At 37.4% G+C, this 19595-nt stretch overlaps 1 protein-coding gene across 2 annotated transcripts in view; it reads left to right on the top strand.

Moving 5' to 3' along the window:
* Window positions 1–19595, top strand: part of LOC139454029 (chromodomain-helicase-DNA-binding protein 8-like) — a 51698-nt gene that overhangs the window by 9047 nt on the left and 23056 nt on the right. For both annotated transcript variants that reach the window (XM_071235514.1, XM_071235513.1), the window contains exons 3-12: window positions 12674–13362; window positions 14501–14612; window positions 15175–15300; window positions 15578–15652; window positions 16361–16425; window positions 17454–17571; window positions 17788–18015; window positions 18225–18352; window positions 18797–18985; window positions 19470–19524. In XM_071235514.1, coding sequence (XP_071091615.1) covers window positions 12674–13362; window positions 14501–14612; window positions 15175–15300; window positions 15578–15652; window positions 16361–16425; window positions 17454–17571; window positions 17788–18015; window positions 18225–18352; window positions 18797–18985; window positions 19470–19524 — 1785 coding nt within the window. The remainder of the gene's footprint in view (window positions 1–12673; window positions 13363–14500; window positions 14613–15174; window positions 15301–15577; window positions 15653–16360; window positions 16426–17453; window positions 17572–17787; window positions 18016–18224; window positions 18353–18796; window positions 18986–19469; window positions 19525–19595) is intronic.

Genomic DNA, 19595 nt, shown 5'->3' with positions numbered 1-19595 from the left:
AATTAATTTTACAAAAGAATATGTCCTTGATTGTCAAATTACTAAACATTTTGTTCTACATCAATTAGACCTGGTTGTTGTAGCATCTCTATCAACTCATATTTATTTGTTACATTTTGACAGCAGTATGTGTCAAATGATTTTTAGTCTATATGTTCAAACATATCATTTGATATTATTTCAAGTATGATTTAGTGTTGATATGTGTTCTTTGATGAGCTAAGATTACAAGATGAAAGAAAATTCGAAAACACCCATGCTTCGAACATTGCTAAAGTCGCTTACAGTGGCAGTCATGTTTGACTCAACACCAGTTACTTCAATCTTATTTTTCAATTTATTAAGAGATGCATGATTTATTGGTTTACTGCAAATTTGATTTTAATTTTAAAACAATGCATAATGCAATTGTATTTGGCTTACCATATATTTGGTATTATGTTTTGTTTTTCCTGTTTGTAACATGCCAGCACACAAAAGCTGCCAGTTGAGACACAAACAAAAACGTTACGACAGCTGTCACTTGAACAAAAATGTGCTGCTAAGGAAGTGAAATTTCACCTTTTCCACTTTATTTATAAAGAAATGCAGCCTTTAGAGTTCACACTAGTCCGCAAGCCTGAATCTACTAAATTGTGGTGAGGACAAGTAAAATTCAATGGTGGTAGTCCTCATTGACTTAGCATTTTAGGGATATAATTCTGAACCTGTTCTCAGTGCTTCAGTTGTGCTAAAAATTGGAACTGAATAAAACTGACAGTTGTAAATATATTTGTCTAATTAAAGCAGGACTAGTTACAAAATCTAAGGACTACTGAAAAGAATGAATTTCTAAGGCAGCAATGTTTTATCAGTGACTTGGCAGTAGTATATTGTTGTACATAGTTTAATACAATACCCAAATGCAATACCCATCTATAGTTTTATTCTCCATGATGTTCCATCTCAAGAACAATTGCCATGTTGTTGCATGCTTACAGGTTCTTGACTTATAAGGATAACAAATTGAGAACTGCACTTAAAATACATGTTTCAATGCAGGTACCATATTTGCTGTAATAGGCAGTCCAGCATTTACAAAAATGGCAAAAGGGGGTGCTTATTAAAACTGTTCACAAGTTAACTTGTATGAGACAGAGCTCCAATCTTGGGAATGAACAAACTTTGTTCAAACCTCAATGAAACAGAATGTTTTTGATAATAGTTTCCAGGCAATTATATTCCCTTTTTACATTGCTGTTTTCTGTTAATGATATGCAATTTTAGAAATTACACATTGACATGTGAAGTTTTGTCCTTAGTTTGGCATGCTTATAAAGATAGGTTAGTCTAGAATTTGGCTGGGGTGTGTGTGTGTATTGGAACAGGGCGCTTCCTATGGCAAATATGGTAATTGAATTTCAATTTATTGCAATACATAAACATTGCCTTTACCAGTATCTATTTTTTTTAATTAATTATATTCCTTGCTGTACTGAATGTTTGGCAAATTCTTAAAATGTTGACATTAACCAAAAATGTCTACTACCCTGAATAGTGATAACATATAGCAATACCTCTCTTAACCCTCCACCCCAGCATGTTCAGAATACAGAAGTCTCTTTTCGTAGGAAGTTAGGCATGTTTACTTTGAATATTTGCAATGATAAGAGATGTGTTGCACGTGTTATCAGTCATTGCGGCAGTTTTATGATGTGCAGATTTATCGTGGATGATTCTTATCATTCAGTTCAAAATTAACATCTGTTATTCTGGGACTAGTACATTTCAGGAAGGACTAGAGACATTTTCTTGTGCTCTACCACTTTCACCTTTCACAACTCTCTTTAGCAGATTAGTGTTGTGGATTAGTGAAAATAGATTAATTTCTAACCCTGAGACATAATTAAAGACCTGTGAAGATCCGGGGTAGAATAGGTCTTCAGCAACCCATGCTTGTTGTAAAAGACGACTATGCTTGTCATAAGAGGCGACTAACTGGATTGGGTGGTCAGGTTCGTTGACTTGGTTGATGTATGTCCTCGTATCCCAATTGCGTGGATCGATGCTCATGATGTCAATCATTGGATTGTCTGGTCCAGACACAATTATTTACAGACCGCCGTCATATAGCTGGAAATTGCTGAGTGCTGCGTTAAAAAACGAAAAAAAAGATAATTAAAATTTACCAACTGAATGACATTAATGAATTTGAAAAAACAACAACTATGAATGCCTAGTTCATTTTAATTTTGTTTATTTCTACTGATTTTCAAAAGAAATGAATGGAAATCAATCAAGACTGTATAAGTGTTAATACTATTCATGTGTGTAAAATGTGACTTTTTCAGAAGTTCTGACATATTGCAATTTAATCTTACTTGACAAGTACCACTCGCTCACTGAGTAGCATGTCTTTGGTATTGTGGTACTTTATAAATGATAAAACGTATGACGCCAGCAATAAGTAGGTTATGGCGCTGTATAGATTTTACCTCTCATGTTCACTGTCTCTTGTTGGTATTTTTGCAGAGGCTTATTTACGTATTGATTCCCAGCAAGCTATTCGTAGTTCACCTCCAATTATGACTGTTACCATAACAAATACAGTGCAGTGCTGTTAAAATATGATGAAATTGATTTCTGTTGATTCAGAGCTTGACTCCTGTATGTAAAGATCTGTCATGTTAGTCATAATTAGGTGTGTTGCATGCACGTTATCAGTGGCCTACCCTTGATGAGCTCATGAGGTCTGAAATTTCATGGATGTACCTTTCCTGTGTTTGGAACTAGCAAGTGAGGAGAGCGATTCTGTCTATGGTAAATACTGGCTGGTTTTGTGATGATGATGAGGATGGTTGTATTGGTTTTTGTTCATGGTGTTGAGAGCTGGGCAATCAGGACTGGTGGGATATGTCACGTTATGGATCAATACATGGAGAGAGAAATTTTAATTGATTCATGGTTCGCCATGGTAACTGCATGTTGTTCAGTGTTTTCTTCAAGAAACTAACTACCTACAACCCATTTCCATAGTGTTAAGTCTGACATGAAATACAACTTCATCTTTTCTGGTTGTATGGTATTCATTTGTTCAGAGGAAATTTGATGTCATGGCTAAAACACCACACTATCCAAACCATCTGTTGTGTGAATACATTATGCAGGTATATAAATGCACAATACTGGACATTAGAAATTCTCATTTTCATAACTGCCTGTGCAACTATGTTTGTCGTAAGGCGACCAATGTGATCAGGGGGTTAGGCTCACCGACTTGGTTGATACATGTCATCATATCCCAATTGTGTAGATCGATGCTCATGATGTCATTCACTGGATAGTCTGGTCCAGGGCTGCTATCATATACCGGTAGCTGGACTATTGCCAACAAACATAATTGTGTGTCTGTCGGAGTCATTCAAAATGTTCAATCTTAGAAGAACTCTTGAATTCCTCAGTTTTCTATGTTTCATTTTTGCTCGTAATGTAGGCATCTTTCACATGTATTCATCATTCATTCTTTGTGAGTTACACTTCTTTCAGTCTGAAAATGTTTCTCTTAACATCAATCATTACATTGCAAGTTTATGCTTGATGAAGGTAATCCATTTGATTTGTTTAATCCTTACATCATTCATTAGAGAAGCACCACAGTTGCAAGCAGATGTTGCTGTATGTAATAAGTCATTATAGGATGATGTTATTATGAGCAATTCTCTTTCAGAATAATATTTGTTGTGTTGACAAAATATGAACTTACTTTATAGTCAGGTTTTGGATCCATTGCCTCCATTTTTTTGTTGTCAGTTTGTAAATATGACTATTTGTAGCTTGTCTTGTCACATAAAACATACAGTGTACAGAAATATGAAGAAATAATTGTGTCAAGTGTTAAGTATTAATAGAAGATGTAACTAATGTGTTTAACAGATAGTGATTATTATAGGAGCATGAGTGTCATATTGAATTTACGAAATGAGTGTCAGAATGATTGCATTTACCGAGCAAGAGCGAGGGTAAAACATGCATTCTTACACAAGTTTCATAAAAGCAATATGACACACATGGGTGTGTAATAACTTTTGTATTACCCATTCTGACTTGATCCACCAATGTCCTAGAAAACCACTATTTTTTTTAATGTGGTCAGCAATCTTTAGCTATGATGTCATTTCTAGAATTGTGTCTAGTGTGACTTAATTCTGACCTTAGGTCACAATAAGATTGTGATGATGTCAACAATGCTGCCCTGATGACGGAAACAATACACTGGTCCAGAAGAAGTGATATTTGCACTTGTGCACATACAACTTTTATAAAACTCAGTTATTTTAAACCCTATGGGTAATAAAACTAAAAGATTAACCAATATGTTTTTGACCTCAGAAATATGGTATATAGGTTTGTATACTATGTTGGTGATTATTTTTAGGTGTTTCTAATGGTTCAAATTAATCATGAGGTCGAGGGATTCTTGTCATATGTTAAAAGGAAAGATTTAGGGGTCCCTAGATTCAACTACTATATGAAAAAAGCTTCAAGGTCAACCAGGCCCCCCTTGTCATGACAATGCTTCAACTCTGTCGGGAGTATTTTGTGTATAAATGACACATCTCCCAAAATAGAAAATAATCTTGAGGTCTGGCATTAACATGTGCATGATCTGGGAAGGAACTGTTCATTAACAAAGACTGATCAATAATGAACACCATTTTTAAAAAGCATACCAGTCAGAGCTAAAGTTCTAATGGCTACACCATGAGGCTAGCGATGTGTTGTGTGTGTGTGTAGTCTTGAAAGTGTGGTGGTGGTGGTGGGCCTCTGTCTTCACTCTCAACCTGTAGCTATTGATCTAGGAAAAGCCTGTGATGATTGTATTGATTGTGTTGCTCTCTCGGCTTCTTTAGCGAAGGTGAGCAGTAGTCGTTGACCAGTTGTAACGACACACGCTCTCTGCTGGCGTCTGTCCGCTGCTCTTGGCTTGGCCGTGCCGGTCGTGATTAGCTTGGTAGGCAGGCACCAGACTCCATCTGTGACAGTTGCTGTGTTAAACTGTCATCCTCTCCATCTTGCTCTAACTGAAATCATTAAATATGTATTAGGATCATACCTACGCCACCGATTGACCGTCTCTCATCTCTCAACCACTGGTCTTCACAAAGCTGTCATTTTTCTGCCATGTTTATTCAAATCCATAAGGGATGTTTACCAGTATTTAGGATTTAGTAATCATGTGTATAGAAATTGCTCAGAACATGTATTGAAAGGAAGTTTACCCCTTTTGTGATCAATTGGGAAACAACAGAGGGATTTCCTTGTACTTGTGTAATGATGGAAATGAAACGTACGATGTAGTACTACAATTTCTGGCTTATTGGTAAATGTTCTTATACTTCCATGTCAGAATGATGAGATCTGATTGATTCATGCAATCTTTATAAAATACTATGTACCCCGCCTGGGAGGGAAATAAATTTCTCAGCATGAGAATAGATTCCCTTATACCCCGCCACGAAGAAGACTGTCTGCACATGGATTTCTGAGCAGAATTAAAAATCCCCTATACCCTGCTTCAAAGCAAAAAGCTGCACATTTTTTCCCCGAGTCAATGAAAGTCACGTGACATAGCACCATATAACCTCAGCTCAATAGAACAGCTGTTTTGTATCAATTTTGAAATTCTTTTAATTCATATACAATGGCAGATTGTAACATGTCAGTAAGATAAATTCATGGTAGCATGACCGTTTTTTGTAAAACCGAACGTGGGACTCGTAAGACCACATGTACTCCTTGTGATACTGCTACATCTTATGTAGGTGATTACACATGGTTAAACAGGGATCTAATTATTTCATCTAAGTTACTATGGCAGATAAAACCACTGTTGTTTTGTATACATATTTTCGTAATATTAGATTATTTTCACATGTTTGACACAGCATTCAATGTAATTCTGTATACAGACCTGTTGTCAATGAAATACAACTCATCTTTGCAAAGCTTAAACATTAGTTGTGAACATAATCTCAATTTGGAAATTTTAGTTCCAATTTTGGAACTTTTTCTGCTGACCTAGAAGCATTTTTCAACCTGACAGTGGCTTGATAGATCTCTGTAATCAACAAATAATACAGACTCCACTCAGAGAGGGATTTGTGAATATTATATTCTTCTTTATAGCTTAACAGAAGATAAAGATCTTTTACATAAGACAACAAGCTTGATTGTTGACTTGCTCAGGTGTTGGCGGCACAGGTGGCCAAATCATCTAAGTTGCTGCAGTTGTGTCCCTTTGTCATGACAGGATCCATTGATTTTGGGTACAAATCCCAGATTGGTGTTTTTATGCTCATTGATTTCCTTTCACTGCTGTGAAGATCGGAGTAAGAATTGGTCGTTGCCAACCAATGTGTGTAGTTGGAGGCGACTAACGGGATTAGGTGGCTGAAACATGTCGTCGATGACAATTGGTACAAATTTTAATTGTTGACATGACTCCTAGCTGTAAATATGTGAATACTTTTTAATATAAACACTTTTGAAACCTGTATACCTATGCAAGATTGGTATGCATGCATTTTTTCGGACACTAGATATTGAAGAAAACTGTATTATAACATTGTTACATCCTTATGGTTGTCATATCTTTTATGTGAAATTACCCGTGAAGATTACGGGAAAGAACAGGTCTTCAGCAACCCATACTTGCCGTACTTGAATGTCCAAGAAATTCAATTTTGTGTCCGACTAACCCTAACTTGTCCACACATGATTCTTTGAACACACTCAGTAGCTCTAAGCTTTACTTACCATACTATTTCACTCGTTCCCGTGTTTTTGAACTCATGACACTCAGAGATCTGAGATTTTACTTAATTAGACTAGTTTATGCAGCTTTTGTTTCAACTTTGATAAATTTATGGGACCAGGGTGCAACCTGCTTTACTCAGATGCAACTGGCTTTTGCACTTGGTGCACTTGGTGCACTTGGTGCAGGTTAAATGAAGTTCCTTAAATCGAACCTTGACAGACCAGATCGTTCTTGGCTTGAACTTCATTGGAACATGAGCTGAACTGTATCAATGTATTGATAGATAGGTCAAATATTGTGACAGGTTATTTTGTCAAGTAAGACAAGCTGAGATGTTTCGTCACTTGGTACTACTGTGTGTGTTCCATCAAACACTATCGTGGTGTCATGGGGAAGATTTATTACCAACTTCATATTTATGGGACAGATATGTCAAGGCTGCAGTGTTTTTCCTTCATGACTTGTCAGGGAAGGCGCATAAAATTTAAACGAAGACTTTAATCATTGCCTCCATTCAAAATTATACCTATTTACCTCTTGATGAAATTATGAAGTAAGACTGAATTACTCATTATGTCATCTTTATTAAAATGGACATTTTGAAATTATTAAATCAGAAAAGTCTGCGACTAATCACTTCAGTCACAAGTCTAAAGCCTGAGTTACATCAGAGTGGTCAAATTAATTTTGGTCTTGTAAGCTCAACTCATAGTCGTCTGTATTTTAACATTAATATCTACTGAAAAGGGTGCAAGAACCAAGTTAGAAGCCTCATTAGCTTTTGACACAGACCAGTTGATATTTAGATTTGTATCATTCCCTGTGTGTGGAATGACACAAACCTGTCATTACAATATCTCTGATATTTCTCAGAGCAAATGCATGATGCTACTATTTACATAAATGGGTGCATTATTAACACAAGACATATAAACATATTCATCATCAGTTATGTACACAAGTGAGAGCCATTGCGATACAACAGATGTAAAGAAGAGATAATCCAATACATTTGTCAAATTTAAGATATTTTCACAGAATATTAATAATATGGTTTCCCAAGTTTGCTGGTTCATAACTCCAGATTTTATTTGAACTGAGCCCAAGAATAGTGCAAGCATATCATTTACTTCCAGAAGTTCAATTTGAACATCAATTTTCCAATGAGGGTGGAGAAGAATTCATTTCGATCATTGATACAATATTGTGTCAAAGTACATGTCTGTCATAATCAAAGGCATGTCGGCCACATTTAAAACATTCTCTAGATCTAATGAGCGAGTTGGGTTTAACGCTGCTTTTAACAGTATTACAGTTATATTGTGGCATGTCAGCTGAATGTGGGAGGAAAGCCCGAAGTGATGCAGGTCTGAGACATTTCCCACTTCGGTGAACCCCACGAGCACGGGTATGGTGCTGACGAGTCTGGAAGTTACCGTAAGAGACTAGTGGATGCAATATCGAAGATGAACATGTTCGTGCTAATTTCCATAATACATGGTGTTTAAGTTTTGAGTGAATTGACCTGTATCTGACCAGATCCTCTCTCATTGATAATCTGAGATTGATACTCACAAATCAGTAAGTGTGATTTTCAGAGTCCATTCTAGTTTGTATTTATACTCTGAGGACAAGGAGTGATTTTCATTTACGAGAACAACTAACTTTCAAATTTCAATCAAACCAAATTCCATTACAAAATTAGATTGTAAAAACACTCTAGACGCATTCCTTTACCTCTTTGTTACCATAGCTTGCACAATGTCAGAAAAAATCTATTATCCCACCAGAATAAGGAAAAGATTACCCCTTGAATGGAGGTGGTGAAGGAACCATGGCCTAATTAGTCCGTCTTACATCACATAGCTTAGACAATGGGAAGGCTAGAGAGCCCAAGCTAGAGAACAAAGCCTGTACTTCAGACAATTGTAGTCAGTGAAGCTTGGTGGAAAACAAGGTGTCACATCCTCTCAACTGATCTAATATGTATGCATACTATAGTTTTATAACCACTTGACCCAGATGTGTGGGTGAAGGTACTCTTGCTAAATAGTTACAGGTAAATATACAAACAAGTTTGATTTGTCCTGGTAAATTTACTTGAAACTGAAATGATAAAGACAAGGATGTGTTGTAAGTATACTAAAAAAAAGTGAGTTCCCCTACTCTGCCAGATTTTCAGCAGTTCAAAATTTTAGGCAGGTTCATGGGGAGTTCAACTTCTTTCACTCCCCCTTCCTATCTTAGATGATTTGCAGCATGGCATACTGTCTGTTGTTGGATGGGTAGGAGGAAAGGAGCCTTTGTCATTTGACTTTCATTTCATTGTCTGTTCTAAGACTGGTTCTGAGACTATTTTCAACATGTGGCTTTACCTGGATCAATGATGTAGATGTTGATGTAACAGTGGCTGACAAGTTATTGCATAGATGCATTTCATTATCAGATGTACCATAAGCTATATGGATTTCTGTTGTAAGCTGTGATATTTATCCCTGTGTCATGTTATCAATCTTTTGTCAGTCACACCCATATCTACAAGGTAATTCAGGCCTGAAAATTGTGACCAACTTTTGTCTAAGTCAGGTATTTGAATGTGCAGTTGCAGTCTGCCATGGTGAAATGCCTCAGATTTGTAACACATTTGAGAATTGTCTTCACATAATGATACACACATTCATTTTTGTGGCTCTTTAGTATGACAATGGCTTCCCCTCAACCAGTCAGCTTGATTTTGTAGTCCATTCTTGATACTTAAGCCTAATTTGTGTGTAGTATAGTTTGTTTGATTATTTGGCAGGCTTGAATGAAAGATGTTATCTATCTTTTCATGATCCCAATGTTACTTTTACTTCAGGTGATACCTATCTCTAATAGAAGAGAACCTTTTGAATTTTATCCAGCTTTACATTATTCATGAAGAAGGTCAGTCATATTGATTGTCAGTTGTGGGTTGTTGACAATGAACTCACTTACCATCCAAATCCCTAAATTTTGCAGTAGTTTCTCTAAGTTTGTATAGTATTTTGACTGATTTGCATTTTTCATTCCATTTCAAGAGTCTGCTTCAGTCAATTGCCTCTGTCAATTGACTTTGTAGGCATATTGAACAAATTTGAATTCGAATTCTTCGGAACCACAAGGAAATATTGATATTTAATTGCTTTTGACAAGTTTGCTTTTACAAGTGATAGACTCCCTACTACTGAAGAGCCAGTGAAGCAATGAGAGTGTGTTGTGTATCGAACATGCAGCATTGAGTGATGTGATCATGTGGCTGTGACGTTTACTAGACAGGTGTGTAGGAGCTAGGGGACAAAGGAGGGGTCGGTCGGGTGGAATATGACAGTTAGAGGTGGCCTTTGTTCACTCTCACGGGGCTTAGCCATGGGCACACCATCAGCAACTTCTAGTGTTAGGCACATGGCATCTTACTTCCTATTTTAAAATGTTCCGTCAATATTCTACCTGACGGTATTTGGAGATTTATGGCTTGGAAAATTATCATTAGGATGTTCGTTTGGCTGCTAAGGTTTCACCATTGAAAAGCGACGTCAGACTTGAAGGGTCCGAGCAGTGTTATGTTGTACTAGCAAACAAAGATCTTCCTCCTGCTCGCCTAAGCGTGGTGTGGGTCGTGTAGCTCTGACAGTCAGGTAGGGATAGTTTTCAGTTCAGTCTAGCATGTGGTTTAGGAGGTCTGGGTCACGGTGGTAAGCCATTACCAGATGTGCTCCAGTGCAAGTGAACACAGCCAACCTGCTGCTACTGGTGCCTGATAACAAAAACCTGCATGTTAATTTGATGATGCAAGTTAATTTTACCCTTGCCGGATAATATGACTTTCGGTTCAAATAGTGCTCGGTTCAACTTAACCTGCATAATTAGACAATTACGTCACACACATGTTCTTGTTCGACTCTAAATTATTATGCAGCAGTTGGCAATTGTATTTTTTTATCCAGTGTTTTGAACAGGGTTTTTTATGTGCGTATTTGTATGAATTGTGCATGTTACTGTATGGAATTTAATACATTTTAGACAAAGAACATGTTTTGGAGTTTTGATGTTATCTCTGTTAAGAATGTTTCAAGTTACTTTTGTAACATTTGATAGTGTGAATTCTGAAACTATTTAAACTCTAAAAAGGATATTGGGATAAATGTGAAAAGGAAAAAGTCTAGATACATTAATACATGTAATATGTACATGGTCTTAAGCCCAAGTCTAGTAAAAGTGTGTTGGGTTTAGTAAGCTCGCTAATAATTGTCCATAATTGTCGGGCTAGTAGTCTCAAACGTTTTGGCACACACACACTGAGATTTAGTGTTTTATTTGATGAAAATATTCTCCTGTGTTTTTGAGTGGTACTTTTATCAAATCTCCCAACTCTACCTAAATTCCAAGAATTGGGTGTAATCTATTCGACCCAGCAAAACACATAGAGTGAACTGTGCTGCAAGAGTGAGGAGGAGTGCATAGCCCCATCTCTGGTTAATGAGTACAGCTGATAAGACCATCATCATACACAGCAAGCTGATAGCTGATGTAAGCCTTCAAATATGTCCGACCAGAGACCTCGCTAACATCAACCACAGACTACTGCCAGCCCCTCTCACTGGGTTTTTATGGCTGCATCACTCTGATTGCTTCAGGAAATATAGGTGTGTACCCTTCCAGCTGGACTGACAAGGAGGCCAGCTCCTTCCTGGCTCATGCTGTGGAAAGCTGCTCTCGGCACCCCCAGTACTCTTTGCCAACCTTTGTAACACTTTTTCACCAGATACAACACATCTTAGCTGTAGACACCAAGCCTTAGGCTACATGTGGGCCGTGAGATGAAAATGATAAACTGTAGTGTTAGCAGCATGGGTAACCATATGATCTGTGAACTGGTTTCTCATTGGCTAGCAGTGCTGTGGGCATCATAAGGTGAAAGGTTGAGGTCATCTACTTTGTCAATGGAGCCAGGCTGGCTTACCACTGATGCTTGATAGGCCTGGTGTCATGGTAACGAGAGCCTGACACACAGTCAATTATCATAGGTCCTCAATGTAAGGCAGTGTAAGTAAGGCATTGGCATATCAGATCATGATCAACTGCCACAGCCAGCAGCACATGTGGGTATTAAGGCAATAAAACCTATGGAGGATGATGTCATTAGTGACTCCTTTTAAGGCTGGCTGACCACTACCACTGTCCTTATAGTGAGGTAGTTGTATACAAGACTAGTGCTTTCTACTCACTGCACACCAAAGACCAGATGGCTGATTTGACTTAATGTAGTCATGTGAAATTATCCATCATTTCTTTGTGCTGTTTTTATATGGTGGATAAAGCTAGTGAAAAACTTTATGGAGGTTCTACATGGTAGGCCAGAAAGTGCTCTTTGTTTGCAGGGGTTGGGGTAATTTAGATGTTGAGATGTTGGGGGCCTAGCATGTTCCTTTGTATCAATCTTGGCTTGGCTAATTCCTCTTCCTTGGCTAATAATCTCCTTTGTTGTTGATGTATATATGTTGGACATTGGTTGCACATGATTTGATTTCCATACATCCTATATCTCAGTAGTTACATAATCTCGAGGATGTAAGTTAGTGTGTGAGAATTTCACTGCACTGTTATAGCTGTGATAAAAAAAATTCATAAAGTTCTGTCAAAATCCTGTTCAAATTGAGCAAGAGGCAATTGCATCTACACATAGTGGTATCAAGGAAAAATATTTTGTGGTAACTGAGGTGAGCAAGATGTTTTTGATAATCTGTTAGAAAAATAACACTGCAGTTCACATTTGTTTTCATGGAATATTGACATTGTTATGCTCTTATAACCAAAAAACATGAGTTTGTATTTACCACACTACTTTTTGTTTTCAAGCAGACAGACCAGACTCAACTTCTACCTACCTCAAAGCCTCTGTTTGCTGCTGAGCCTGACCCCCTGTCACAGGCCCCACCCCTGCTGCAGGCTGTGCCTCAGCCCCAGGTTGATGGCCTAGGAATAGAGACCCCCTCCCTGGAAGATCATATTGCCCTTAGTCCACCTAGTCTTGACAGTCTCACCACCCCAGTCATGCTTGATATTGACCTCAATGATGAAAATGATGATCTAGTCAAAAATAAGAAGAAAAATGTGCACCAGGAAAAAGCGGACAAAATAATTGCTGAGGCAATAGCCAAAGCACAAGCGCAAGGACAAGCTGTTCCAAATGTGCTCTCACCTGCAACGATTCCAGCAACTGTCACAGACGTAGTGGCTGAAATTGAAAGTGATGAAAAGACACCGAAGAAGAAGAAACGTGTGAGGAAACCTAAACCTGACACTGGAGAAAAACCAGTGAAAAAGAGGAAGAAAAAGAAAGATGTGGATGTGGATGTGGTTGCGGCTGCGGCTGCGGCTGCGGCTGACGTTGTTGTTGATGGAGAAGTGTCCGTGTTGCCTACAGTGGTTACTGGGGATGGTAGTGAAGAAACAGGTGGTGAGGACAAGAAGGATAACAAGGAAAAGAAAGATAAGAAAGAAAAGAGAATCAGGACACCAAAAGTGAAAACGCCGAAGAAGAAAAAGTAAGATCTTGTTCAAATAACATTCTCTTGGATGTGTTAGATAGTAAAACCTTCAATTTGTCCTGTTTTTGTGAAAGACCGAAGCTGCTTACTCTAAGCTTAATGTTAACATCTATTCACTTAACCACTTAAATGAATAGACATCCTGACGTACCCTATTTTTGAACAGTTTAGATGTCATTGCTGATACTTTGATTGAGAGTCAATCAAAACTCACATTCTACTAGATACCAGAAGGTCTTCAACAATAGAATTCAGCTGCATTCCAAAAGACGAAAAATATCCTTGATAAAAGTCGTGACCTCCAATGCCTTGTCTGTAAACTTATTCTGCACTCGAGTGATGGTCACCTATTTTCTATCCCCAAATTGTGGTTTGGTACTTTAGTGGGGTTTCCATGAGTGAACAGACATGTTTTGGCGCACCATTCTCAATTTTTGCAGGTCGACATTTACACTTTATTGGAAGTTTGAAACCGATTCACTTAATACAAATATTTGTCAAATAAGAGTGTTCACACTATTTTCCTCTCCCTTTTCATCGTGAATGGACACCAAAAATATAGACAGACTGTTCTGACAGGTATACAGTGCTTCACAAGAACCCAATGTTGACAAGTCAGACGTGTAGACTGTTAAGTTGGCAGCTTGATGACGTTGCAACTCACATTTTAACTTGATAAATCACTATCAATATGGCTGTTTGAAAATATGCATCGTTAAATTTTTTTGCGTACTTTAAGAAATTACATCTCTGAATTCATCATGACCTAACATGTTGAAGACACCGCCTCCATGGTCTAGTGGTAGAGCGTCCACCTAGAGAGCGGAAGGTCCTGGGTTCGATCCCTGGCTTCCTCATACCAAAAGACGTTAAACGATGCTACTTGTTGTTACCATGCCTGGTGCTCGGCAAGGACTGGTCTGCTCAGAGTTAGTATACTGTGTCTGAGTAGGGTATTCATTTTCAATTGTGGCATGGTATCTCAGTGGGCTCGCACTATAAAACTGGCATTAGTCTGGACACATGTGTGCAATAATCTTGGATGGGATGTTAAACCCCATTTTGCGTAATATGTTGTAGATGATTATGTTACCCGTAATACTGATTATACCAACTGATCTTCATGTGTTCTCAGGCCTCCTGCCACGTTGCTGAAAAGCAAGAAGAAGCGGAAACGTCAATCTTCAGATGTATCTGATCTGGACTTGTCTCCTCCCGGGTCACCAAAGGAAGAAGACGAGTCACTTGTAAGTCGGCTAAACAGTCTTGAGACATGTTTCAGTACTCATTTGTGATGCTTCTATCTAGTCTCAGGTCAGAATGTAAAAAGAGCTATGGTTGTCAAGTTTGTAATGTCTTTTTATCCGTATCACTGTGAACGTCGGCAATGAGGTAGCCTTGTGGTTGGATGGGTTGGATTCCCCTAATGGGTACAATGTCTGAAGCTCATTTCTGGTGTCGACTGCTATGATATTGCTGGAATAAAACCATACTCACTCAATCACTCTCTCACTAACTATGAAGTTGTGATATCTACTAGATGCAGGGTATGTTAGCCAAAGGTTTGTTTACCAGATTGTCATCACGAAATGGTTCTATTATGTTTCTTTGTTAATATACAAGACTGTTTCACAATACTTACAAATTTGAATGATTTTCTCTCAAGTTATTACATAAAAAGCCTTTCACTTAAATAGTTCTACAGGCTTGTATTGTTGATAGTTTTTCCCTGATAAAAATAGAAGAACATGTAGTTTTATTTTGAAGTTATGAATCATTATAGTTTGTTTTCTTGCATTGATTTGACAGAAACGAAGATCAGCTCGTAACACCAAAAGGAAAAAGTACTTGGATGACATAGAACTCAACTTGTCGGATGACAATAATGCAGATATTGACATTGAGGCTGTTGATGGTCCACTTCAAATGAAAACGGTACAATCTGTTTCTTTTATGCATGCTGCATGTTCAATTTGAAGAATTCATTTTGGTAATTGGTCTTGTATGCCTGTTTAACATTTTGTGAACTTGCGTGTCAAATATGTCTAGAAGTTATCCATTTCACAACTAAGGAAACAATTGAAGGTAGTTTTGTTCATGAAATACTGATGTACATACTGGATTAACAAATGAAAATAAAATCAAGTTGTCCTCACTATTTACATCAAACATATATATTGTGAAGAATTATTTTGCTATTGTCTATATACAGGAGAATACTGCAGACGAAGATGCCATTGTTGTAGAGAAGATTCTTGGCCACAGAATGAGGAAGTTTGACAAAGAGGTTTGTGTTTTCACTTGTTACATTATGCAAAATTAATGCAGCTGTTGGAACAATAATAACCTTGTCAGATAATATTGTGTTAATTTATACACACCTTGTGTGAGCTTATTGCCATTAAAAGCTGATATGCAATTCTAATTGTGGTTCATTTTGAAATTTAAGACAAAGAGACCTGCATACATTCGTTACAGTGTTATCCCAATTATTTGTTGTGACATTTCAGGCACACACATTTAGCAGATGCCTTCCAACATTTGTCTGTTATGGTTTTTTCTAACCATGTCTTGATCATTCAATTAGTTTCAGAATACAAATTCATATTTGTGCTTGCTTAGGTGTTTTGACTTAATAAGCCTGTGTATCATGTTGTTAATATCCAAGTCTACCTAGAGGTCTTAAAGCTTTCTGAGTTAGTTTTTGTTTTGCAGTTGAATTTCAGTTTAAAATAATGAATTGTGGTTTACATACAGGGAAAAATGATTTGATAACAATCAATCACTATCAGTGATACCATGCATTTTTAAAAACATTAGCATGTATACGTCATGATGTACAATACTTCATTACTTTCAAATTCACCAGATGGTACACATTTTCCTCTGCTTTCTTTTTCAATAATACAGTACAGGGGGTCAAGTAATATTTTGTGTTGTGTGTGACTGTTTTGCTTAATGAGTTGGTGTTTATGAATGTATATTTGTAATTCAGGATGGTGATGAAGGTTCTGAGGAGCCAGAAGAAGAAGAGGAGTTCTTTGTCAAATACAAGAATTAGTGAGTGCACTTACATTTCAAGTTCATGATTAATTACCATTTCCTCACCACTGTATAGCCTGTATGCATACTCTTCTTTACTATACATCAGAACACTTTGACTAAAGACGTGTTGCAAACAGGCCATCAGTGAACATGTTTAAGAAATAGACATTACATGGCCATTACAAAGGTCAAGGTCATAAGAACACAGTATCTTGTGTGTCCTCAATTAGCATCAAGTATTACTTGCACCTTTTGCCTATGTACAAAATTAGAGTACAGATCACATGGGACCAAGTAGGTTTTCTATCTGGTTCTAATCTGGTGATTCAGAAGCCTGTGGGAAGACCTGTACATTGTGTTGCCATAGGAATGCTACTGTTACAAGTGCTGTTTGTGTTCTAGCATTATTGTGTTGAAAGAGATAATGTTGGTATGGTTCATAATGGGATTTTATCATTATAACTTTGTACTGTTAAAGTTGCCTTGCAATTTCGCCTTTTGGTTCTTCAAGTTTTAGATATTTATGCACACATTATGGTGCTATCGCCAAAACTGTCAACATCATTGTGCTGTTGGGGTAAACATGTTTATGGTGTCATCGGCACATCCTGGCTCTCCCATCAGTTCGATACACCATAAGTCTTGACTCACCACTGGACCAAACAATTCCTTGCATAAAAATTGACACAAAGGATGTCACAGTTGCTGCGTCTAAACGAAAACTCCCTATAGTCTGTCTGGGCCTGACACTTGCCCCACTGGCACTGGCATCTTTGGCAACCCTTGAATTACTGGTGTAGAGGATGCAGTTAGACTCCTTCGCTGCAAACAAAATAACTGTTTGAAGTGTTTCTAGCACATGGAGTTACCATGCTAGTTGGTTTAATACAAAGTTTAGAAATGTTTCTCATGACCACATTGAACAACCTGGCTACTGAACAGAACATTTATATTGGTTGCTGTTTATTCAGATGTAGTGTAAATTTTATTTGGTATGAAAGTATTTTCCTGTTATGGTCTAACCATTCATTGTTTGGTTTCAGCTCATACTTGCATTGTGAATGGAGAACAGTTCCAGAACTGGAAAAGGATAAGAGGATTCAGTCAAAGATAAAGCGCTATAAGTTGAAAAAACTACAACTCAATAGCATATTTGACCAGGTGAGAACATCATATATTGTTCTGTGTATATCCATTCACTTGAAATCCTGATGAAATGGTATTGACTTTATGGAAGATGATTGGTGACAATACATTTGCTGCTGTACTTCAAACAACCAAGGGGAAGCAGTTCAAACATTTGTAATTTTTGGGTTTGCAATGTAACATTTGTTGACTTTGAAAACTGTAATATATTGGCTTTGATCACTGATACAGAATGAAGACGATGAATACTTCAACCCAGACTACGTAGAAGTTGACCGTGTGCTGGACATGTCAGTGACCACTGATCCTAACACAGAGGTTCAGTTGACACACTACCTGGTCAAGTGGCGTGGTCTCTCGTACGAGGAGAGCACATGGGAACTGCAGCAAGATGTTGACCCAAAGAAAGTGGAACTCTTTATGAAGTGGAGGGAAATTCCTGCAGAAGAAGATAGAGTTGTGAGTGGGAACTTTGACATATTTTAGTGTTGTGGAATTTCTTGTATACTCTCTAATAACTGTTAGGAATCATTTTTGGGTTTCAAAGCACTTATAATCATGACGGTTTCCATACAGGTGTCATGAATGAAACGTAAGATAGCATGTCAGTGATCCATTACACAAACTTGAACTACCTTGCTTATGTTAAAATGATAATTTTCCTTCAGGAAATAGCTCGTCCTAAACCTGGCCAGTGGGAGAAGCTGGATGAAACACGGTCATACAAGGGCGGTAACACACTGCGAGAGTACCAGCTGGAGGGTGTCAACTGGCTCACATTCTGTTGGTACAATGGGTAAGTTAGTTTGTCATCTTTGTAAGACCAATTTTGTTTTGTATCTGCTGATTTTCATCTCCAAAATGCCAAGATGTAGGAGTGGCAAAATAATGGACCATAACAGGTCAGTTATTATGAATTGATGTTTCTGTGATTCATGTATGTCAGCCACCCTTAGACCAAGAATCATCTTGATGACAGATGTTTTTACCATCTAACAGAAATTAATGGTTATTCTTATATTCAGGGATGTAATAAATTCCTCAGATTTGATACATCACATGTCACTTTTGTGATTCATGCCATTGCAATATAAGCATAAATCATAAAGACCCTCAGACTTCCAGCTAACTTTGAGGGTTTTTAAAAATAATAATATTCCCATTCTTGTATATTGGCTTTAGGAAATTCTGTCAATTAGGTGTTATAGAAATGTCACAGATATGCTCAACTTTCTTTCAGACAAAACTGTATCCTTGCTGATGAAATGGGTCTAGGAAAGACAATTCAGAGCATTACATTCTTGTATGAAATGTATCATTATGGAGTAAAGGGACCCTACCTGGTGATTGTACCTCTGTCAACTTTAGGAAACTGGCAACGGGAATTTGAAACGTGGACAGACATGAATGTCATTGTGTACCATGGAACGTAAGTACTGACAGATTCAAACATAGTCTTGTTGAAAGTTTTATCCTTAACTTGTACGGGAAATATGTCATAAAGCTTTAAAATGCTTCCTTTCAATAATATTTGCACCATTGATCAAAATAAAACTAGGTTAGTTTACAATTTTGTATCTTTGTTTTCTTGTGTATCGTGTGCATATAAGTACAACTATGTAATAGTAATGCTCCCATTTTTGGGTACAATATTTTTGGAAATTGCTTTTTTGTGTATTGTGCACAGTCAAAAACTTTCTGGTGAATGAACAAGAGGTAACAGAGTTTGTCGATGTAAATGTGAAATTTGTGATAAAAATGACATAATAGTCTACCATTTCAATTGTATTTTCTGTTATGCTAGGTGTTTTATGTGCAGAGATTAAGCTGACTGTATTCTATGAACAGGAAAATATGTACTGTGTATCACTATGGATGTATGCTGTTTAACATTCAGTGTTTGTTCTTTTAAGCTCCCCCAGCAGAAATATGTTGCAAGAATATGAAATGTACTTCAAGGATGATCAGGTGGGTAACTTTTCCCCAAGCTGCAATTTGTATATCAACCGCATCAATAATAAGTTGTCAGTATATATATA

The sequence above is a fragment of the Haliotis cracherodii genome, unplaced genomic scaffold (assembly GCF_022045235.1).
Source record: "Haliotis cracherodii isolate W230 unplaced genomic scaffold, xgHalCrac1.p SCAF_10, whole genome shotgun sequence".
NCBI classification, from domain to species: domain Eukaryota; kingdom Metazoa; phylum Mollusca; class Gastropoda; order Lepetellida; family Haliotidae; genus Haliotis; species Haliotis cracherodii.
Note: the sequence above shows the minus strand (reverse complement) of the source record. Positions and strands in the feature narration are given on the sequence as shown.